The sequence below is a fragment of the Salminus brasiliensis genome, chromosome 24, assembly GCF_030463535.1.
Source record: "Salminus brasiliensis chromosome 24, fSalBra1.hap2, whole genome shotgun sequence".
NCBI lineage: Eukaryota > Metazoa > Chordata > Actinopteri > Characiformes > Bryconidae > Salminus > Salminus brasiliensis.
Window position 1 is genome coordinate 20,843,403 of NC_132901.1, and position 24,282 is coordinate 20,867,684.

At 42.0% G+C, this 24,282-nt stretch overlaps 1 protein-coding gene across 20 annotated transcripts in view; it reads right to left on the reverse strand.

Annotated features, from left to right (window-relative positions):
* Window positions 1-24,282, reverse strand: part of LOC140547029 (neurexin-1a-like) — a 495,217-nt gene that overhangs the window by 341,299 nt on the left and 129,636 nt on the right. For 13 of the 20 annotated variants that reach the window (XM_072670538.1, XM_072670515.1, XM_072670528.1 and 10 more), the window contains 3 exons: window positions 6,402-6,703; window positions 3,964-3,987; window positions 2,608-2,769 (listed from right to left, as the gene is read on the reverse strand). In XM_072670538.1, coding sequence (XP_072526639.1) covers window positions 2,608-2,769; window positions 3,964-3,987; window positions 6,402-6,703 — 488 coding nt within the window. Of the gene's footprint in view, window positions 1-2,607; window positions 2,770-2,964; window positions 3,543-3,963; window positions 3,988-6,401; window positions 6,704-24,282 lie in introns of those variants that run through there. The other 7 variants (XM_072670531.1, XM_072670530.1, XM_072670527.1 and 4 more) reach the window with 2 other exon arrangements.

The following is a 24,282-nucleotide window of genomic DNA, read 5'->3' on the forward strand; positions in this document are numbered from 1 at the left end:
CAGGCCTGTCTGATAGAGATGGCGATGGTGGTGGTGGTGGTGGGAGGGAGTTTGGGGGTGAATATAGGACAGCAGTGAAGACGCAGTGAAAGTAAACACAGAAGAAGAAGCTCTTTAGTCAAGCGGACGGGACTGATCTGGAACTATGCTCCGCAGGCTTAATACATTTAGGGTTCTGAAGGGTTCTAGCACTCAGAACAAGCTTTCTTCACACTTGTCCATCTCACAGAGCAAACATGGTACTTCAGAGTGCCTTCTAATAAGTTGCACCAGAACCTTATTATTTTTAAGAAGGTAATACAGCGTTTCAGACAATTCAGACAAAAGCTTGTGCCTTTTTGAGTAAAAATGGTAAGTCAGTAGAATAAGCAGGCAAGGCAAACCAGTAAAGATGGAAAAGCACTATCAAGGCAAATTAGGTTTGAGGGCCACTTTTATCCTTGAGCTATAAACCTGAACCTGCACATGCTGAACAACTGAAGATTCTTTGGCTGCTAGACTTTTCATAATTCTTAAATTCTTACAAGGACTGTCCTCAAAGTGTTTATTTATTTATTTATTGATTGATTTATTTATGTGTACACATTATTAACTACCTTTTGTACCCTGTGATGGACTGGCATGACCCTAGTCCTGGACCCTATCTCCTGCACAGAATATTTCAGTGCTGTCATTGCTTGAAAAACAACCAATGTAGCTAATCAAGGCCCAGTTTCTCAAAAGCATCATGGAAAAAGATGAAACCCGGGTGAATGGCCAAACTAGGGCTGCACAATTTATTGTTTTAGTATCATCATTCTAATGTGTGCACAGGCAAGTTATGGCAAACAAGATATGTTACAGCCTTTTGCTGCTTGATACAAAATAACAAATTTACTCTATTACTCTGCTATTATTTCCTCTGGCCAGGAAATGACTTCCAGAGTCAGATTATATCTGCCCAGCATCATTTGTTTTACTCCAATCTTGGACACATGGGGGCTTTATTATTATCATATAATGTTAGGTCACTGACCGCTGGTAAAATGTGGTGTAATTCCTGTATTTTTAAATATCACAATACAGATCACAGAACCAGACCAAGACCAGTATATATACTATGATGGTTGATTTATTTGCTGATTTTCTAGCCTAATCTAAAACATGTGTATTTCATAATGTATTTCATATTTTAATCATTTCAAGAACAAAGAATTATTATTAATAGCATGTAAGTTCATTGACTTCTGTGAAATCTGGTAAAAATCTGCATTTTTTTAACTATCCCAATTATATATCATAGATTTTTAAATTCTGTGCAGCCCTAGTCAAAACCCATCACTGGGCAGATGGTGAATTCTTGTTGGAAATCAAAGTCATAGCATTGGGCAATAAAAAACAATAAAGTAATCAAAATAGACATTCAGAATCTCTAATCGACCTAATCTTTCCCATATTAAATATTTAAATTTTTGATAATTCTGTTAATCTCCTCAGTGTGTGTGTGTGTTTATGTACTGTCCCTTTAAAAATATACAGCGTGTTTAGTCACATGACTCAGCCTGTTCAGTCTGCGACATGGCCGCAACATCAACTGGCGTCGCCACTCTTCATCAAACTGACAGGCATTAGACACTCTCATTGAATTTTGGCCTCTGAATGTCACAACCTACAGTCAACCCCAGTGGACTACCCCACCCACCCTTTCCACAGACTATTCTCACTGCTGCCATCTGGCAGAAGGTACCAGAGCATCTGAGCCATCGCTGCCAGACTCTGCAACAGCTTCTACCCACGAGCTGTCAGACTTCTCAACACACAAGGACTAAGCTGAGCTCCCCTCTCACCTCACACATACATTTAAACACATTACACACACTCTCACACACACATACTTGATACAAACTCACATACACACATCTATTGACACTCTCACCATGTGCCTACTTGCACACCTAACAGGATGCTTACTGCTAAGTACTGTATACATAAGTCCTATTCTCCTCTGCCTCAGTAACTGCTGTGTTCTCGTTTGTTATAAGCGGACTGTATAGCTATATGCGAGTGCTGTGTTGGCGTTGCACTGTCCTGTCCATTTACTGGGTCTTATGATCTGTACTGCATCGTTTCTGTTCTATGTTGCACCAGGATGGTCCTGGAGGAACGTAATCTCGCTCCACTGTGTACTTGTACTCAGATGGAATGACAATACAAGCCTCTTGACTTCACTTTAACCAGAAAACGACATTCATCAACGTTGGTGGTCAGCTGGGAACGGTATCCCTCCAAACAACCCCTTAAGGAACCTTTATTTTGATGAGTACAGTAATTGTAATAGACTTCCTGTTCCTCAACTGAAACCAAGCAGTAAATTTGCCTCTAACGTCTGCATTTCTTCTAAATCTTCTTCTGAACAGCTGGTGAATCATGCCAACCACAAAAGATGCGACCTACTCATTGCTTAAAGTGTTTCTTTGTTCTGCAAGCACAATTTATTTCCCTTCCAAAAAAAAATCCCTCAGAGGAAATCCAGAAGGAGATGAAAACGCAGACTGTGTAAGTTTTTACTGCGGAATTTAGGGAGCTCCCTAAGCAGCAGTGCAAAGTTCACAAAAAAAAGCTGTTTACCTCCTTGAGGCAACCCATAAAGTTGTTGCTCACAGGCGATCCGGGCAGGTCGGCTGTGCTAGGGCTCCCTCCGACATAGAAAAAGTCGTCCGAGCCTAGCATGGTGTAGTCCTCCTGCGTATATCCTGTGGTGGTCAGAATTCCATCCACGGATATTGTTACCTAGACAACAAAGCACAGGAAAAGGACACGCTATATTCCAATAAACCTTTGGCTGCAGATTGGTTTTACCGCTCTGGACCTACGACTTAACTTACTACTTTCCTGATTGTATTTATTTATTTATTGATTTTTTTTTTTTTATCTAAAACCCATTTTCATGTCTTTTATATTTTAATTAATGAAAGAATAGATTACCTTCGTTTTTCCATCCAGTTAGAGATTAATTTGCAGATTATGCTAGCCCCATATTCTTCCAGTTAGCTAACAGATTGCCCAAAGTTGTGTTAGTGTTAGTGTTAGCTTCTACTGCAACTCAAAAAACTAATTTAGCAGACACAAAAATGGTGTTAGTAAAAATGTTAACTTGGTTAGTTTCACTAAGTCTTATTAGTAGTTTTAGTTGTTTGTGTTGAAAGAAAGTAAAATGCCACAGGGTTAGACTGGAAGCACAAGCAATGCGAAGCACAATCACAGTTTGCTTTCGTCAGGTCAACAAAACAGGACAAAAAAACCCAAAACAACCAGATCTCAGAACTGAGCAAACTTCCAAATGAGCAAATCATGCTAGCAAGCTTTTCTTTTTGCTAGCCACAAGTGTGCAAAAAGAAACAGCCATTGCTATGTTCACAAAGCCACATAAGTCGTGACATGCCCGGGGGGCGAGTGATGGGTGGTAGCAGGGTGAGCGAAGGGACTGGGACTGGGACTGAGATCAGAAAGGAGACACCAAAGACAACCAAGCGCAATGAAGGGCAGCGATGTAGGCGAACGTATCGCTAAGCTGTACAGGCGGCGGGCGTTCGTAAAGCATGCCATGCCGAGGTAATGGGATCGGAAACTGGCTGAGCCAAAAGAGCATCAGGCCAGTCAGCCAGCAGCAGGTCCTCCTTGTGAACCACTGCTTGATGCGAAAGGCTCAAGACGATGCTCCTGAAAGGCGGACCGAAACAGAACTGGACAACAAGGTAAAACAAGGGAGGAAGAACCAACAAATGAAGAGAAAACAAATGAAAATAAAAGAGTTGGAAAAAAGTAAGCAGAGAAGTACCAACCGCAATTCCCCGTGTTTTTTTTTTTGTGTGTTTTTTTTTGGGTTATGACGTCTACATCAAAAAGAAAGGAAAGAAAACACACGGCAAACCCAAACTAAGAAACAATTAGAATGATATCTACCGAACAATGTAGTTTGTTTACCATAGCGTGTCCAATGCCTGAGTGCTTTGTGGAAAAGGGGGGAGAAAGGAAATTAAAACTGTGAACAGAACAACGACCGTTACTCAAAAAAGATATGATGGCTACTACCAAGGTTAGTACACTGTCCGTTAAAAAAGAAACGGTCTGTTAGTAGAATGACACATTCCATGAATGACGTTAGTTTTCCACAGCAGGTTAGTAAGAGACAAAAGAAAGGGCAACGAAAGTTTTCCAAGGAAAAATAAAAAGCAGGCTAACATTAGTTACAAAGTTGCTGCTAGCATTGATATCTCTAACTGCTCCTATGAGCACGCTAATAACGTTCACTAATTCCCCCCCGGTTCTTGCCCAACACAGTACAAGACTGACAGACATCACATGGCTCGTAAAGAGCGAGAGAAGGCCTAAAGCACATCAGTCGACCCTCTTTAATACAATTCCAGTATCGTGTTGATCTTGAGTGCATTGTTTTGGACAGTTGACCAGTAAGCATGCTAGCAATGGCGACTGGTGGCGCCGCTTAGGAAACCTTCCTGTTTAGGTCTCAGTGATGAACTTTAGGTTCACTTTATTGCAATGAGACAAAGCAAAGGAGATCCTTACACAGAATGGTGAGAGGATGATCTGTCTTTTCCTGTCTGACTTTGCATGCATTCGTAAAAGTGCATCTCATGATTTCAGAGTGTTCAGTCTAATCTGCTTATTTAGTAATTAGTAATTTAGCTGATTAAATAAAGGTATTATTTGAGCAAGGGCATACACTGTATAGAATGGGTCATAGCATAATAGACCTACTAGCATTGCCATTATCATCTTACAGAGCCTCCGTGCTGAAGTCAAATCGGCTAGTAGCGTCCTTTAAAGTGATGTGAAATAGTATTTTAGTTTAAACCAAAATTTGTCAGTTAGCCAGATCTCAGCGTCTCACCATATATATTCTTTAACTCCTACATCACCAATAAACCAATGAGCCACTAAGTCTACCCATAGATGAAGCAAATAAAGGTAATTCAGGAATTTCATTGTCCAAGCCGATGCCTTTTCGTGTGTACAACAGGCCTTAAATGATTGAGGCAATGGCCTCTGTGACAACCTCTGAAGATTTTAGTGTGGATTTTATATATTTTTTCCACCAAAACCCCAGTTCATATTATATCGTGATATCTTTTATGTTTCACATAGGCCACTCAGTTTTAGATATTCACCCAAATCGTCCCTTAATATATCTTTTTTTATAATGTATTTCTAATTTACCCAATTTTCTACCCAATTTGGAAGGCCATTACCCAATCCCCATATCCCTACTAATGCCCCCAACACTAGGAGGGTGAAAACCAGCCCGTCTCCTCCGACACATGTAAGGCCAGCCACTGCTTCTTTTTGAGGAGGAGAGCGCTAGCAGATACAACAGCTAACAGATGCCTTTGCTGACCAACATCCCCGTAGACGTGATATAAGGAGGAAGTGCCATCAACCCAGCCCCCGAGAGAGCAAAGCTAATTGTGCTCTCTTGGACTTCGGCTGCTGATGACAAGCAGCATGACCTGGGATTCAAACCAGCGATCCTCAGATCATTATGGCAACGCCTTAGTCCCCTGCACGCATTCCCTGGAGCTCAACTTGCTGTATCTTTTATACTATACAGTAAGTCCACTTCATCATCATATGTCAGTAGTAGACTTAAACAGTATACTCCCTGCAGACCACTTGGAATAGTATATTGGAAACGCAAGCCTGAAGGCAATTGTTTCAGTCCTAATGTTTGTAATTGCAGTAAGTACAGTTCTGTGGTATTTTCTCATCCAACATTGTACTTATCTTCCTTTGCTTTGAGACTTTGTACATAAATAAGGTATAGAATTAACCACTTTTGTAGAAGAACACTAATTTCTTAGCAAGTCTGAATTTGCACAGATCTTTACTGGGTGCTCTCATGGCCTCTGAAACTAGGTGGCCATTATATTTTCTGACCTTCACTGACTTTTCTATCTCCCTTGTGAACACTTTGGTTGAGCTGCTATTGTGTGCCTAGCTCACTTGTGTTCCTTGTGCTGCTAATTTGCATGAAAAACGTGGCCTCATTGAAGAGTGCCTGGACAGCATAAGTAGTAGGTGCTCTAAATCATTGACCAGGCTGGTTATTATTGATCTTGGGCTAATTCTAAGGGTACTGTGAGGATGTAGTCAGACAGCTGGCTTTGTTTCCTACATCTCAACGGAGCTAATGAATGTGCGTGTCAATAATGCCCATGTTTTAGAACTTATTGGGCCTAATTTGGCATAACTCCTGGCCACCAGCCAGTACACAGCGTAATATATTGAGGATGGGGGATCATAAAGGTATGTCCCTGCTCAAATGTCTGGTTTTCTAAGGAATTTGATGAAATCTTTGACTGGTCTAATTGATCTGATTAGGTCAGCACCCCCTGCACTGTTACCTGACGAAGATTCCTTGTTACTTTGACATCATGCCAATCATTGTCATTAAATTTTCCATTGACTGGCTCCACCAGGGCTTCAAAGGCCCCGGACCCCAAATTAATGACAAGCGAAACCGCCCCGTTTTTCAGCGCCAAGTTGACGTAGTCTGCCGATTTGCCCGTGTGCAGCATCAGTCCGTTCCTCTGCAGCGTCTTGAACGAGAGCGTGATCTCATCGCTGCTGCTTTGTATCGGGTTCTGTGACAAGTCATAGCAGAAGTATTCAGAGCCTTTGAAGGTCGCCACATATTCTTCTTTCCCTGAAAGAAAAGAGACAGAAGGACAAAGTTTGAGCCGGGTGAGCTTCCGTCAAACATTTTGTTACAACATAAATGCATCGTCCACAAAGTGGAGAGGACTGTTCGCCTTATCTGCTGCTACTGAAAAGGAAAAAGAGGCAGAAATTGAGTAATGGAGGATGATGGTTTCAGAGTATTGCTGTACTGTTATGCTAATGGATGCCCTTTATATACTGTATGGGATACAGCAGTGAATGCAGAGAGAGGCAGAAAGAGAGAAAGGGCAAAGAGCAAATAACTGAGCAATGTATTACTCCCTCATGGCTTGTTTGCAATGCTGATATTGCAGGCGTGTGCAATAATCAGATGAGCTTACACAACTGCTCAATGTTTTATTAATATCTGGAGTCTCTGTGAGTCAGAATTGACTCTCTTTGAGATGCAAGTCAGAGGCAAGTCCCTGGGGTGCAAGTTTGAGATCAAGCTCATGTCATGTCAGAGATGAGCCTTTGGGATGAGCATCCAAGTCAAGTTTCTTTGGGGATCTGAGTGAAGTCTGTATTCTATATGCTCAATTCCATGTTCAGTCTCCAGTCTCTGGGATGTGAGTCTAATTCAAGTCTCAAGTCTCTGGGGAGTCCAATTTGAGTCACTCTGGGGTGCAAGGTCGGGTCCAGACTCACGTCTTTGGGGAACAAGAGTCAAGTCTCAAGTCTCTGGGATGTGCATCCGAGTTGGGTCTCAGGTTTCTGGGGTGCAAGTTCGAGTCCAGTCTCAAGTCTCTGGAAAGTCCAAGTTGAGTCTCTAGTCTTTAGCTTCAATTCCTAGTTGAGTTTCAAGTCTTTGGAGAGTCCAATTTGATTCTCTGAGATGCAAGTTGAAGTCTTTAGGGAGTCTAAGCCAAGTCTTTAGTCTCAAGGTTTGATTGTGAGCTGAGTTTCAAGTCTCTGGGATGTGTATCTGAGTTGAGTCTCAAGTCTCTGTCAAATCTGATTCAAGTCTTTGGGGAGTCTGAGTACAGTCTCGAGTCTCTAGATTTGATTCCAAGTTAAGTCTCAAGTCTCTGGAATGTGAGTCCAAGTCGAATCTTAAATCTCTAGGTGTCTGAAGTCTGGAGTCTTAGTCTCATAATTCGCTGCAGGCATTGGATTGTACAAAAGTAAACATCTTTATCCACTGTATTGTTTAATTGGACTTCAATAGTCCTGAAACGCCTCCACTTCAAAGTCAGACTGTGTTTCCAGGACAGTCTGAAGATACCAAAGACACAAATATTTAAAGTATTTGTTCTATGTCAAAAATAAAAAAGTGAGCAAACAGTCTTTTGGTTGCTTTTCAAAACAAACAGTGACAAATCCCTCACCCATGTTCATGCTCTTGCTTGTTTCGTTTGTGTATTATTTTAGAGAACAGATAAATAAAGTCAAATCCTATTGACCTCTGTGCTTGCTGGCCTTTCTCTCCTTAGTAGTCATCAACATGATTGACACCTTGCCTTAACAGGTCATCTGCTCCATCTCCTCACGAAAATTCCCTCCCTCTCCACCTCCCCTCAGCTTTGGCCGCACGCTGCTGATCGATACTGCTGAAGAATGCGCTCTGCAGGATGCCTCTAGGAATGGATTCTGATGTGTTGCAGAGGTACTGCTATAGGCATTCAGTTACAAAACCTCCAGTGAACATTTCCTGTCTTCTCCATTCTCTGTTCATTACCAGCTGTACTGGTGTAGATGGATTTTTTTCTTCATTTATGCACTGCAGAGGCATTGAGATGAGCTGAATACTGTCTTGGAACACAGATTACTAGTGGCAGAATACTTGTGGGGGTGGGAGAAACAGTGGATATAATAACTGTGCTGCGATTTCTGGGGTTAAAAAACAGCACTGATTCAAGGAGGTGCAAACATATTGACTGTTGGTATTTTATTATTAAAGGGCGCCTGTCATACAAATACAAACTCATAACAAGCTATTCGCTCCTCAGTCCATACGGTCCATGTATAGAAAGTGAGCTGCAGGAATAGCATGTGTTGAATTTCATGACTTTTGGGCTGTTGATTGTTTTGCAGTCTTTGCTCGGCCTCGTCCTGGTTTCAGTCTTTCAGCATTCCCTTCTTCTGGTTTTGGTCTTCAATCAACCTTGCCTTCTTTTGGGGTCAGTCTTGACTCTGCCTTGCCTTCTCCAGGGTTTGGTCTTAACTCTGCCTTGTACGCTTCTGGTTTCAGTCTTAACTCTGCCTTGTACGCTTCTGGTTTCAGTCTTAACTTTGCCTCGCCCACTTCTGGTTTCAGTCTTAACTCTGCCTCGTCCACTCCTGGTTTCAGTCTTAACTCTGCCTCGCCCGCTTCTGGTTTTAGTCTTGACTCTGCCTCGTCCACTTCTGGTTTCAGTCTTAACTCTGCCTCGTCCACTCCTGGTTTCAGTCTTAACTCTGCCTCGCCCGCTTCTGGTTTTAGTCTTAACTCTGCCTCGTCCACTCCTGGTTTCAGTCTTAACTCTGCCTCGCCCGCTCCTGGTTTCAGTCTTTACTCTGCTTCGTCCATTTCTGGTTTCAGTCTTGACTCTGCCCCACCCGCTCCTGGTTTCAGTCTTTACTCTGCCTCGTCCGTTTCTGGTTTCAGTCTTGACTCTGCCCCATCCGCTCCTATATTCGGTCTTAACTCTGCCCCACCCGCTCCTGGTTTCAGTCTTAACTCTGCTTCGCCCGCCTCTGGTTTCAGTCTTGACTCTGCCTCGCTCGCTCCTGGTTTCAGTCTTGATGCTGCCTCGCCCGTTCCTGGTTTTGGTCTTAATTCTGCCTTGCCAACTCCTGCATTTGATTATGACTTGACTACCACAATGTCTTGTTCTTCACTCTGACTCAACATGTCCTGGTCTCTTTTTTCTTCCAGTTGCCCTGACTACAATGCTACACTGCACACCTGATTAATCTAATTTAGCCATTTCGCTGTTACGCTCCTGGTTTCAGTCTTAACTCTGCCTTGTCCACTTCTGGTTTCAGTCTTGACTCTGCCTTGTCCACTTCTGGTTTCAGTCTTGACTCTGCCTTGTCCACTTCTGGTTTCAGTCTTGACTCTGCCTTGTCCACTTCTGGTTTCAGTCTTGACTCTGCCTCGCCCGCTCCTGGTTTCGGTCTTAACTCTGCCTCGCCCGCTCCTGGTTTCAGTCTTAACTCTGCTTCGCCCGCCTCTGGTTTCAGTCTTGACTCTGCCCCATCCGCTCCTGGTTTCAGTCTTGACGCTGCCTCGCCCGCTCCTGGTTTCTGTCTTAACTCTGCCTCGCTCGCTCCTGGTTTCTGTCTTTACTCTGCCTCGTCCGTTTCTGGTTTCAGTCTTGATGCTGCCTTGTCCACTTCTGGTTTCGGTCTTAACTCTGCCTTGCCAACTCCTGTGTTTGATTATGACTTGACTACCACAATGTCTTGTTCTTCGCTCTGACTCAACATGTCCTGGTCTCGTTTTTTCTTCCAGTTGCCCTGACTACAATGCTACACTGCACACCTGATTAATCTAATTTAGCCATTTCGCTATTAGACACTTGACAGTAGCGTAACATTTATCCGTTGACAGAAATCTCACATGAAACACATTCTGCAGCCAGGCTAAAAGCCCAATCCAGAAATAGGCAGGCGGAAAAGGTGCACAGAGAGGGAGTGCTTCTTGGTTCCCCTACCTTGTACTCTCTCTCTCTGTGTCTCTCTCGCTCTCTCTCTCTCTAAAGCCCCTTTTTAGAGCATGCTGCACCACAACATGAGCCGTTTCAACAGCTAATCTCCCTTTACAAAAGGGCAAAGGTGTCACTCATGCATCGCTCGCCCCGCTCGAAACATTCCCTAGGTTAGCATCTTACATCCGAAATTAGATTACCTCAAATGGCAACTGTATTCGAGCATAACAATTCTCATTTGCCTCTGACATTCAATATGGACTGATCTGATATTTCACACAGATAGGGCGAACGCAGGGGAATAAAAACATGTGCTATAGATCTAAAGACTCCTCCAGCAGTGCCTTCTATTCAGGTTCATTATCTCCCTCCAACTGAAACCTTATTTTATCACATCGATAGATATGGACCGCTATCTCCTAACAGCTATGATTGCAGGTGGTGTTTCATTATAAATGGTGGAGTTGAATTTTAATCTGGGGTGGCAAAGATAGCACATATATTGATCGGCAGGACCACGTAAATGGGCCTCCCGTTCAGATCCATTCGCAGGAGAGTGAGCCACGATGCAAATAGCCACGTCTGCGTGGTGGTTAATCTGCTTCCCTGCATGTTCAGAGACGAAAGTGAACAATGCGAGAATTTTGTCAGTCATTACCGAGCGCAAAGTGGTGACAAGCTGCAGCGTCAATAGAACAGTGACAGAATCGAAGGGAAATTGAGAAGGTGCTTCACAGAATGCTTCATGAAAAGTCGGACTGGGTAAAGTAACATGCAGACTGGCGCATATATATATATATATATGTGTGTGTGTGTGTGTGTGTGTGTGTATATAAAGGTAAAGGTGCATGTATTTGTCACTGAACACACACACAACGTGTTAGGGGCAGTGAGTACACACACAGACCCAGAGCGGTTGGCAGCCAACTCCAGCGCCCGGGGAGCAGAGAGGGTAAAGGCCCAACAGTGGCATAAAAAACCCTTTAAGGCCCTTTAAACCTTTTTTTCAGGTTCTTCAGGTATTGCAGGTATAGACATAGGCATGCTGTGTATGTGTACATACACATACATACATACATACATACATACATACATACACAGCATGCCTATATCTATACCTGCAATACCTGAAAAACCTGGTTTAAAGGTTCTCATTTGAAGGTCACAAATGTCTGAATACCCCAATTTCAGTGCAACACAATATATAGTTAATTTTAATGAAAGTCAGTGCAAAGATTTTTTATTCCATGTTATTTTGGAGCATTTCTATTGGTTCATGACATGCTGACGCAATGTAAAGAACACCCAGCAGATTCGTATTGTGTCAAAATTGAAAAACGACTAAAATGAAGATACAAAGTTTTGTACAACAGCAATGACAAACATAAATCTGTCATTATGTGTGTTATTATTCATTGCCATAGGATTTGCAGATGACTTACAAGAGTAAACATGATACCCACTGTATTTAAGGGCATATACACAATGAGGATGAGGATGAGCAATTACAAATGTGTAAATTCTTGCTATTGTGCTATATTTGAAGGTAAAAAGTGCCTCAGTACCCAATTTTGGCATAAGTTTATGAATAAATGTTTATGTCAATCAAAAATTCATGTCAATTTGGAGCAATTCTATTGGTCAATTCCTTGAGCATGAGATACTGACACATTGTAAAGAACACCCTGCAGATTCACATTGTGTCAAAAAATGAAATATGAAAACGAATTAAAATAAAAATACAAAGTCTTACATATAAATCTGTCATTACAGTGTCATACCACTGCCATAGGATTAGTAGATGTCTTATAAGAGTAATTATGAGACTAACTGTAGCACACATTTACGGGCACACATACACTGAGTATGAGTATAAAAATATTTACATTATATAAAAAGTGTTAAAAGAGAAACTTAGCAGTGATCAGTTTGTTAAATACTGCAATCAGCCCTTGGTGTCACATAATCACCATTATGTCACTGACATACCTGTAATATTCTGAGCTACAAATTCAGTTGTCATAACATGCTGTCATTTCACCCCAGAAAGTGTTATGACACCAGCTAATGTCAGCCAAAATCTGTCACTTGTCATAGGTGTTACATCAGCTTGAAGTGGTTTTATTTTAGACACTGCGACGCCCGCTTCCCATCACCACCACTGTAATGAAATCAGAGTCGCTAAGATTCTCTACAACACACCTCTACAATCTCACAGCAAACCATCTGAATGAACAGCTGAAATATATGAAACATATATGGTAAACATTCCCTGTTTTTCCCTGTATGCTAGTAAATGTCTGTAATCATCCATCTACACAGTGGAGCTGTAAGGTAGAGGTTTCTAATAAAGTGGCCAGTGAGTGGAAATACAAGGTAGGCTGACTTAGAAACAGCTGTTGAAAAAAAAACATGGTCACTCACAACCACGCTTTCTTCGGGTCTAATTGGGTTTCAGTATACAGACAGCTCAGTTTAGAGGCTTATCTGATGGTACACATCTGCAGCAGCCTGCAGCTTGCCTCCAGTCTCTTGTGGTTCAGTAATGACATTCTTGCCAAATATGATGAAAACATCTGCTTTTTTTGTTTTTGTCCTACCCAAACCCATAAGCACTTCACTTACCATGCTCAGCATTTTGGCACCATTTGCTTTACAATTCATCTACAGATATAGGAGAAACTCATCAGGGCTTAAGACTGGAGGTGCCAACAATGTTCTTTGGCCTTCAGCAACATTTCTGCCTCCTTAAAAACCTCTCAATGGACGGTTCTTTAAAGAATCATTTTGTACGGAAAGAACCTTTTTTAAGGCACACAGGTCTATTCGACCTAATCCAATGGTTCTGTCATGAAAATAAGAGTTAGCCACTGTACTCTGTACTGAAAATTAAGGTGTGATAAAGGGTTTTTGAGCGATGCTACATAAGAACCATTTTTTGGTTCAATAAAGAACTGTTTTTGTGAGCCTTATAAATGTTTAAAGTCAATGTTATGGTTCTTTAGCAGTTTAAAGGCTCCCACGTCTTTCTTTTGTTAAAAAAAAATGGTTCTTCCACCTTTGTAGCACCTTTAATTTAACAAAAGGTGGATTGTACAAAGGATTTCCACCAATCTAAGAACCACTAAAGCATCCAAACACTTATTTGAGTTGACCTGGTTCTAATTAGAACCACTGGTTTTATTAAAGTAAATATTTTATTAAAGTACCAGTTAAAGATGTTTTTTTAATTCTTTGCAAGCTAACAGGAATAGTAAGGTAGCTATTCTACACAAAAACAGGCTGTCCTACAAAAGTACTGGATTTCAGCATTAGGTTCAGTGGTTTTCTACACCCAATGAGCAGCAGCAGAACCGACCTGAGAAAATACCAATTACAAAAATATAGAATCAATTAGGCTAACTGTAACTGTAATAACAAAGAAGCTACAGCAGAATACCTTAGTGCCTAGAAAGTACAGCACTGTACACTCCCTCTTTGTAGTAGATACTGAGGACATTCAGACCCTAGGCGTGGTTTTGATCTAGCACTTGTCAAAGAACTTGCAATTTTATCGAGTTCGCTGTCTTTTTACCCTTCAGCTCTTACCGTCAAGATCTAGCAAAGTTGCCCACATTCCGCATTTGGGCTTTCCAGCCCAGGCTACTCGGCAAAGAATCCTAATGGCAGCGTTGGCTATAAAACACACATAGAGTTTCTGGCACTCGTCTGTCGCAGTCGCCCAAAATAATGCTGCCAACATTAACGTAGCAAACTCTGGGGGGAAAAGCCCATAGGCTAAGCTATAAGCCTCCTTTTCACCTGTGTATCTTTTATTGCGTTTCCCAGTCGTGTTCAGCTGCATGTTCCCCATGTTTATTTTTAATTCAGGAGTTGCTTTAAGCTCTTTTAGCTTCAGAAGCAGGTCTATTCTAGAAGCCAGACTCAATCAAAGTTCAAGAGGAGTTCACAAGTGACTTAACGAGGCAGGGCTGTCTTCGGGTTCAAGCGCCTGTGTCTTGATGGCCGCTGCCGCAGAGCACATTTCCCAGTTAAAAGACACTGTTTAAATATTCTCCATCATTCTCCCATCACCTCAGTCAATTTACCTCCTCGCACTCGTCGGCCGTTCGGGTGATTGGCAGCCTATTAAAGCGATAGGGAGTTAGTGTCAAGTCTTGCATTGTGACGGGGGCTCCATTTGCCAGAGAGACGCCTCCCTTAAAAAACGTCTTTTATTCATGGCGGCCGCAGCATGGCAAGATTCTGAGCATTAGAGGGGAAAGTGCTGAATAAATGGATATAATGTGTTTGGCTAAACACAGCTGTAGTTTCAGAAGGGCCGAGTGTTTAAGCAGGGGGAGGTTTGAAGTTTAGGACCTGACACAACAGTCTTCAGACTACATACTCCCTTAGCAATAATTTGTACAATTTAAAACTGCTGTGTTTGCAAAGCACTGCAAAAAAAGGCAACTAGCAAACTTTAAACGAACTGTGAAATGTCAAGCTGTACTTTTCATGGAACTTTACATGAAACCGACAAACCACTGAATCTCAAACACTGTTTCTCCTTCAAAAGAAAATCTGGCAGAACCAAAACAAGTCTGAAAAAGAGCCAAAACCTAACAAGTCTTCTGTAACAGTCTTGTATTTACAAGCCTAAAATTTACATTTAAGTAAATTACAGTGAAAGTGAATCATAGAATAGACATAGAATCAACCCTAAATCTTAATCCTAACCTCACCATAGAATCAACCCTAAATCTTAACCCTAACCTCACTCTAGAATCAACCCTAAATCTTAACCCTAACCTTACCCTAGAATCAACCCTAAATCTTAACCCTACCCTCACCCTAGAATCAACCCTAAATCTTAACCCTAACCTACCCTAGAATCAACCCTAAATCTTAACCCTAACCTCACTCTAGAATCAACCCTAAATCTTAACCCTAACCTCAACATAGAATCAACCCTAAATCTTAACCCTAACCTCAACATAGAATCAACCCCAAAACTTAACCCTAACCTCAACATAGAATCAACCCTAAATCTTAATCCTAACCTCACCATAGAATCAACCCTAAATCTTAACCCTAACCTTACCCTAGAATCAACCCTAAATCTTAACCCTAACCTTACCCTAGAATCAACCCTAAATCTTAACCCTAACCTCACTCTAGAATCAACCCTAAATCTTAACCCTAACCTTACCCTAGAATCAACCCTAAATCTTACCCTAACCTCAACATAGAATCAACCCTAAATCTTAACCCTAACCTTACCCTAGAATCAACCCTAAATCTTAACCCTAACCTTACCCTAGAATCAACCCTAAAACCCAACCCTAACCTTACCCTAGAATCAACCCTAAATCTTAACCCTAACCTCACCCTAGAATTAACCCTAAAACACAATCCTAACCTTACCATAGAATCAACTCTAAAACACAACCCTAACCTCACACTAGAATCAACCCTAATCTTAATCTACATATTCTAACATTTAATACATATTCATTTGAATGTTAGTTGAATGTCAGGCGGCCATCTATGAGGCATCCACAATAAACAATTCAATTAAAGTGTTACCCCACAAACCTTAACCTAAACCTTAAATCTAACCCTAAACTCTAAAGAATAAGGTTAAGTTTAGGGTTACATTCAATAGACAGCCATTTAACATTCAACTTGGAGGTCAGAATTCAGAATCTACAAGGCATCTACAATGAACCATCCAAGTAAAGTGTTATCAACACAATATCACTTTACTTGGAGGGTCCACTGTAGATACCTAGTAGAAGCTCACCTAACATTAAACTAACATTCAACTGAATATGTATTAAATGCAACTGAACCCTACACCTAACCCTGACCCTAACCCTAACATTACCCTTAGATCTAACCCTAAATCCTAACCCTAACCTTACCCTTAAAGCAGCCCTAAACCCTAACCTTAACCTAACATTTAAATCTAACCCTAAACCTAAAAGGTTAAGGTTACGTTTAGGGTTACATTCAATAGACAGTCCCAATTTCCATTCAACTTAGAGTTCAGTTGCATTCAATAGACATTTAGTTGAATGATAGTTAAATGTCAGATGAGCATCTATGAGGCATCTGCAATGAACTATCCAATTAAAGTGATACTGTAAACTCTTATAAGAAGATATGGCACACATAGACTAGTGACAAATGGCACTAGCTGACATTTATATGCAGCAGGATGTGCCCCAGAAAGCCCTGTAACAGAGGAGACTGTACACAAACAGGTTAAATGTGTTTGAGGCCGCTAGTTCCATTTTATATAGCAGTATCACACAGAGACACACACACACCATCCTCAGATTGCTGTTCCACATTCTCACTTTGTTGGCACTCTGAGATAATCACTCCAATTCAGATGAGTTAAGTCCAAATGTCAATTTCTTTCCATATGAGACATTTTGAACTGCTGACTAAGATTAGTTTTGGGCAGAGAACGAGCGAATCACTGCAATGTGGCTAAATATACCCTCCGAGAAATTAGCGGTAGCAGCATGGCGTGTGTAACTACCTTCTTCTTAGTACACACACTCGCACATACACACACACTCACTCACACACACACACTCTCTCTCTCACACACACACTTTGAAGGCATGTGAGTGCGATTCTAAATTAGTCATGCTGAGAGAAATGAGTCTGTGAGCTTCCCCCGAGGACAGTTTCATATGCATGCAAAGGTGTTACTACAATCCACTCTAATAATTTTCAATACACTGTGACCTTAGCACAAAGAGGCACTGTCAAGGACAAATTAGGTAGCCTGGCTAACCTGCTAGAAGATTTGGCTACTGCTGAAAGATTGAACATCAAGCAGTCCAGAGGACTGACATATGCTGTACGTGGTGCAGAATGCAGAAAAAAAGAAGGCATTGATTGGATGGTGGTGTTTGTTTGACTCATACTTTTCGTGACGCTACATATAAAATAAAGCGATGCCATAGAAAAACCACTAACACTGCCTTAACCTCTCAACACACCAAGGCTTCTTACACACTGAGATGTTTTATTCAGTAACTACAGGGACTTCTGTACAAACTGATAGGGCTAGTCCTGAGAAATAGAACTGTGTAGTAAAATGGGATAGAAGAACCCTCGAGTTTCTACCATGGTTTGCAGAAGAAAGCTCCTTTTGGTAAACAAGACATGTCAACGTGAAGAAGCCTGACCTACCGTGACATACCGTGAAAGTTCTACTGTATATCTGTTGAAGGAGTTTTCCAGACCCCTATTTTAGCCAATAATCATTAAGAAATTACTTTTACATTTACATTTATTGCATTTAGCTGACGCTCTTATCCAGAGCGACTTACAAGGTTACTCGTATTACAGAGGAGGGCCAATGTAGTGTTAGGAGTCTTGCCCAAGGATTATTGGTGTAGTGCAGCATGGTCACCCAGACCAGGAATCGAACCCTGGTCTCCCACATGGTCTCCGTGGCAGGTAGTGGTGTTATCAGTTGCGCCACACCAACCACAGTTGGATTTAATTGAACCACAGTTGGATTTAATTGAACCACAATTCAGATTTAAAATGTTATTAAATTAGGAAGGTGAACACTGTAGGTCACATGGTTTGGCGTGCAAGGACATAAGTTAGGTAGGCCAGATAAATATATGTTGTCTGTATCTTAATCTTTTTTCCGTTCACTCCGGTCTGTTTTCTGGGATATTTTCAAATGAGGGGAGGTGTCCTGGGTATATGTACATAGAGGTACATGTAGCAATGGGTGGGTTTAGTGAAAAATAGCAAGTTAGACTGTGAGATGAGTGGTTTTTTTTGTGCTTTCCAGCTGTCTTGATGGAGTTAGGTGTATATACAGCCTCCTCTGCAGTCTGTTGATCACACAACAATATCCCATATCCCTTACCACCCCCACTCCCACCCCCACAGGACTTGCTTGCAAATAGCAGATTCCAAAAGGGTTCTCATCAAGTGTGAAGGACTTCCTTCAGGCCGATTCTTCCAGGTCATTCAGGTCATTGTCAGCTGTGTTTATTATATAATTTCTTTTATTTTACATGGCCTCCTTGACTCCTACTCTGGTAACATCAATTGTCATTGCCTTTGTATACTTATTTGAATGGCTCCCCTCTGCAAAAAGCAATATACTGTTGAAAACACAAAGCAGCAGAACTTCACAGATTCTCAGGCTTTGCCATCTCATATTTGCCTGGACAGCAGCAATAAACCAAGGCAAAACCCTTCCATTTTCTGAGCCATTTTGAAGAAAGGATGGAAAATGACTGAAACAGGGGGGTGTAGTTATACCTTAAAGCCTCAAAGAGGTCTTCAGAGCTGACAGAAAGAGGACCATGTGTGTCCATGTTCCACCTTTGTATCTTAAGTAAAATTACACTACCGTGACTTTATAGCCGATGATTAAAGGGAATGATGATGCGTCCCATCAGCTTGAAGATGGGCGAAGAGGACTAAGATGTGCCCGACATGTTTGTACATCAAAAGCTAAATCTAACAGTCGGCAAGATGAACAGTCAGAAAACGAGGTCGGTGGGAAAAGGGATCGGTATGATCACACACTCTTCTGCGGCGCTTTGCTTTAATTGCCGTTCTCTCAGTCAGGTGGCCATGTAACCCTTCTCCAGGATCAGCTCCCCAGAGGTGGTGGACCGCTAACAAAGAGAGCTAGGCAGGTGCAGCCGAAAACCGTGCAGGCCTTTGAGGTGCTCTTTGCTGGAGAACTTGCAGTAAAAATGGCTGCATGCAGAGAGAGTCAAACACTAACATAAAGTGATGTGATTTCTGAAGAGTCCGTTCCTGAAAATAAAGGTTCCTAAAATGTTCCTGTCTTGGACGTAAGCTTCCAGGAAAGGCTATGAACTGTTTCCTTCATGCAGAGATTTTTAGGTTCTCCAATCTCACATATCACAGTTTGCTCTTTAAAGTACAATCCATCAATGGTTCTTCTGAGGTTTCATCAAAATGAGTAGATTCTCAAAAGCTTTCCAGGTAAGCGTTAACCACTCTTAGCATCTAAGGAGAAGCTGTGTCTCTACCGCCCAGCTCTAGTCTAATGTCTAATCTTATAGAACACATATTATTCAGAAGCTCATCAAGAACCTCAAGAAGCTCTGCTTTACCTTCAGCATAAACACTATATGGACAAAAGTATTGGGACACCTGCTCATTCAATGTTTCTTCCGTCTCTTTGAAGGCTTTGGAGCACTGCTGTAAAAATTTGATTGCATTCAGCAACAAGAGAGTTAGTGAAGTCAGAATGTTGGATGGACTTCACCTCATCCCCACCTTCTGACTTGATCCCAAAAGTGGATGGTGCACCACCATCATTCCAAGAAACACAGTCCTCACAGGCCAAAGCGAACAGGTCCATGTTTTATCTGCTCTGGAGAGCCATATTCTATTGTTAGTACTTCTCTACAGGAACTAGGCAAGCTGTGTTTGTGTGCATTTGCACTTCTGGGTCAGCAACGGGTGCAGAATGGGCAAACATTTGGATAGGCTATATTGTAAACAGACTTAGCAGAATCCATCTGAAAATAGCGCAGTGATCCTCCAAAGTCCAGATATCGCAGTTTTATCGGCAAGCCGCTGCAGCTTAATGAAAGTTTAAATAAAAGTAGAGACCTTAACCTAAACTGATACCATCAATATCCAGCTTGGCGAATCCAAACACGCACTGCATATCTCCCGCTCGGCGGCGCGGCCCAAAGAGTGTTTAGTATGGCTAGTGAGGAGTCCATACTGCGAGTAATCAGCAGACAGTACAAGCTCTTGCCCACGGCCAATATCCTCAAAAGACAACACGCCTTAAAATCTGAGACATAAATCTAGCGTGACACTTCAATAGCAAGGTTTCTGAAAGAAAGAGAGGGGGAAAAACAAAAAAACAAGAAAACATCCACAGCTAATGTAGCCCGCTACCCACTGTGAGCTCTTATAGTACAAGACAGTCAGACAGTCGGGGGGGAGAGGGGGGTTAACATGGAGATTGTGGAAAAGAACTGAGGCTCTCTATTAAAATATTGATACAAAAATTAGCCTGAGAAATCTCTAGAAATCTTCAGCCGGCTTTAATTAGAGAAACAGAAGAAGATGAATCCGAAGAGCGGCGCTAAGATTAGCAACGGATATGTCCGCTTCTTTATTTTTGGCAAACGCGAACATGCAGGCAGCGATGTAGCCACAGCCCAAAATGGAGAGGTGATGAAGTGTGCCACCATGAAAGGAAGAAATAATTCATTGAAGGATAACAAGCATTAATTACGAGCAGAGACAGTATCTGACAGATACTCTCTCTCTCTCTCTCTCTCTCTCTCTCTCTCTCTCTCTCTCTCTCTCTGTCCTGTCAGGCTGGGATATTGTCTTTTCCTCCTCCCTCTATCTCCTCCTGACGCCAGCGAAAAATAATTGATGAAGCAAGACGGGCCCAGACAGACGCATGCATGCAGACATCAAGCTGGTGAAATGTCCCACATGCTTAGCGCTAAGCATTTCCACTATGGGGGGGGGGGGGGGGGGGGGGGGTAAGGAGATTTAGCCTAATTTAGCCTGGCAACTGCTGGTACAAACACAATAGTTAGGCTACCCCCCCTGAACATCACATTTCTTTGAATCTAGAATTAAAGAAATCAAATGGCCATACATCAAAATGCAGACAAGCTTCAAGATGCATACTACTAGCATATTTAACTAAGCAATGTAGGATATTATTGTTGCAAAACTGTTAGAAATCACGTCAACTCAACACAGCTGTGCTGAGCAGATATTCATGTATAATGTTAGCACAGTGCTATTTTGCAGCTGCTGTTATAAGCCTTTATAATTCCTAGTGATATTAGCCTCATAGCTCTAGTACCTCCAGGGCAAAACTAGATTATATTGAGGGACAAATGATGTCTATTTGACTTCGGGCCAAAATACTACAGTAACCCAAAGTCCACAAACTGTGAATGGTTCCAGTGGTGTACTTCCACTCTCTGGCCACTTTACTGGAAACACCTACCTTAGACGTCCACTCACTAGCCACCTTATTAGAAACACCTACCTTAGACGTCCACTCACTAGCCACCTTATTAGAAACACCTGCCTTGTACTTCCACTCTCTGGCCACCTTACTACAAACACAGACCTTGTACTTCCACTCTCTGGCCACTTTACTTGAAACACCTACCTTAGACGTCCACTCACTAGCCACCTTATTAGAAACACCTGTCCAAGACACCCACTCACTGGCCACTTTACTAGAAACACCCACCTTGTACTTCCAGTCTCTGGCCACTTTACTGGAAACACCTACCTTAGACGTCCACTCACTAGCCACCTTATTAGAAACACCCACCTTGTACTTCCACTCTCTGGCCACTTTATTAGAAACACCTGCCTTGTACTTCCACTCTCTGGCCACTTTATTAGAAACACCTGCCTTGTACTTCCACTCTCTGGCCACTTTATTAGAAACACCCACCTTGTACTTCCACTCTCTGGCCACTTTATTAGAAACACCCATTTTGTACTATCCCTCACTGACCTCTTTATTAGAAACACCAGTGACCCAGAGAATGGACGTATAGCTTTGTACTTCCACTCTCTGGGCCACTTTATTAAAAACACATGGCTTTGTAGTGTCGCAAGCCAGCACTATTACTATGTTGAGAATGGCTCTGTTGACAGAAAGTGACCACTGATGAAGAACTACAGGGCAGCTAATGGTAACTGGGCATCAACCAATGTGCTACAGTGTACACCAGCAAGGTGGATCTACAGTACTAGGCGTTTCTATACTTCTGGCTTCTGAACTGGCTGACAAGTGGTTGCTATCTATTAATCATAGGCCTTAACAGATTGTAATGCATGGAGGGCCCAGAGTCAGTCTATAAAAGCAATGGCATAATGGTAGACATGCCAGATCCACTAAGACCAGTGTGTTTGGGAAGCACTTTAACATGAACGATGGCTGAATGTTGTGAAGGCTCCCTCTGGTCCCATCACACATCAGATAAAGCTTGTACTTTTTGTTCTTGTTTGTTACATTAGCTCTAACACAAGGTTAATTTGGAGAGAATGTGATTAAATTTGCAAGCCCTAATGAGTTGCTAGTGAAGGCGGCGGATCCTGAAACACGGCCAGCAATTTTGATGCACTGCAGCGTAATGGCCAAACGCCACATGATTAAGACTCGGCCCAGAAGATCTCATCATAACCAACACTCTCTATAGCCTCGTGACCTCTAAAAAGCCAGACGCTCACACACACCATCACAATAGCTATTACCAAACTGTTTCATCCCTCTGGAGAAATTACTCTGTGGATCCGTGGTCGTTTTGACAAATCTGAAATGAGCAGCAGCTTCAACCGCTCGGTCCTCCTTTACAGTGTGGCGTGTGGAGTGATTAGAGCAGAAGTAAAAATAAAATTAACCTCTTAAACCTGGAGACAGCGACGGTAATGCAAATGCTAATGCAGCTGCCTGAGCAGTTGTTTGCACTAGCTTTCACTAAGGCAGCGTTACTGAAGTAGTGCTTCTTCAGAAACCGTGCACTTCGGGTAGGTCCACCCTGCTGGCACACAGTTAGAGACTGTAGCCCATCTGTTCATCCTCAGGTGAGGCTAGCCTTCCTTTAGCATTGCATCAATAGTCAATAGGGTTTTGACCATACAGCTTCTTTTGGGTGTATAAGAGAGATCCGGAAACTGAGCAATGATGGACAGAGTAGATAACAGCTGACAAATAATGAGGTGGATAGGCTACAGTCTGTAATTGTACACTTATATGGTGGAGTTAGGATTAGCCTTCCTCCAGTTCTTCATCAGTGGTCACTTTCTGACCGCTCTCAACATAGTAATAACAGAGGCTTCTGATGCTAGAAGGTAGGTGTTTCTAATAAAGTGGCCAGGGTTAGAAGAATAAGGTAGGTGTCTATAATTAAAGTGGCCAGTGAGTGGAAGTACAAGGTAGGTGTTTCTAATAAAGTGGCCAGGGGTAGAAGTACAGGGTAGGTGTTTTTAATAAAGTGATCAGTATGTGAAAGTAATAGGTAGGTGTTTCTAATAAGGCGGCCAGAAGCAGACATATAAAGTAGGTGTTTCTATTAAAGTGGCCAATGAGTGGAAGTACAAGGTAGGTGTTTCTAATAAAGTGGCCAGTGTTTGAAGTGCAGGGTAGGTATTTCTAATAAAGTGGCCAGGAGTAGAAGTACAGGGTAGGTGTTTTTTAATAAAGTGTCCAGTGAGTGAAAGTAATGGGTAGGTGTTTCTAATTAAGTGGAAAGGAGTGACAGACTATGCCAGAGATTTACTATTGATTTAATATTAGCTTTTGATGTAATGTTGGCACAAGTAACAGCAGTTCCTTGAAACGCTCTATATTGTGCTTGGTGCTGCATTACAAGTAAGGTGAATTGATAATTACAGAATGCCTCCCAGTCAATCACACTGCATTAAAAAGCTTATTTATCTCTTCCAGTGGTTCCATATCGGGAACCTAGAGGGAGATTTTCCAGTAAAACCCCTAAGGAATACCTTTTCTGATAATGTATCATGAAGGTGGGTGGAATAGTACAACTACAATTAATATATTTGGGTGGATCCTGAAGGTAGCTCGCTTCTACATCATATAGGATTATAGGAATTCTGATTTCTCAATGCTCTATATGATGTATTTGCACAAAGCATGCTGGGTATTGTAGTCAGAGAACAACACTGTCAAATCAATGAGGCTGCACTACACAATACTACACTACATGAAATGCTGGTTTTAGGAATGCTGGAATGTCCCTTTTCCATAATTGTATTGGATTTGGGCGCTGGGTTAAGTCTTCCACTTAACAACCACTACAACTCGTGGATTTTAAAGGCATTCTGGGCCGAACAGCAAATAAACTCAATGACTTTGAAATAGCCGAGCATTAATGTGTTGTACGTTGTGTTGTGC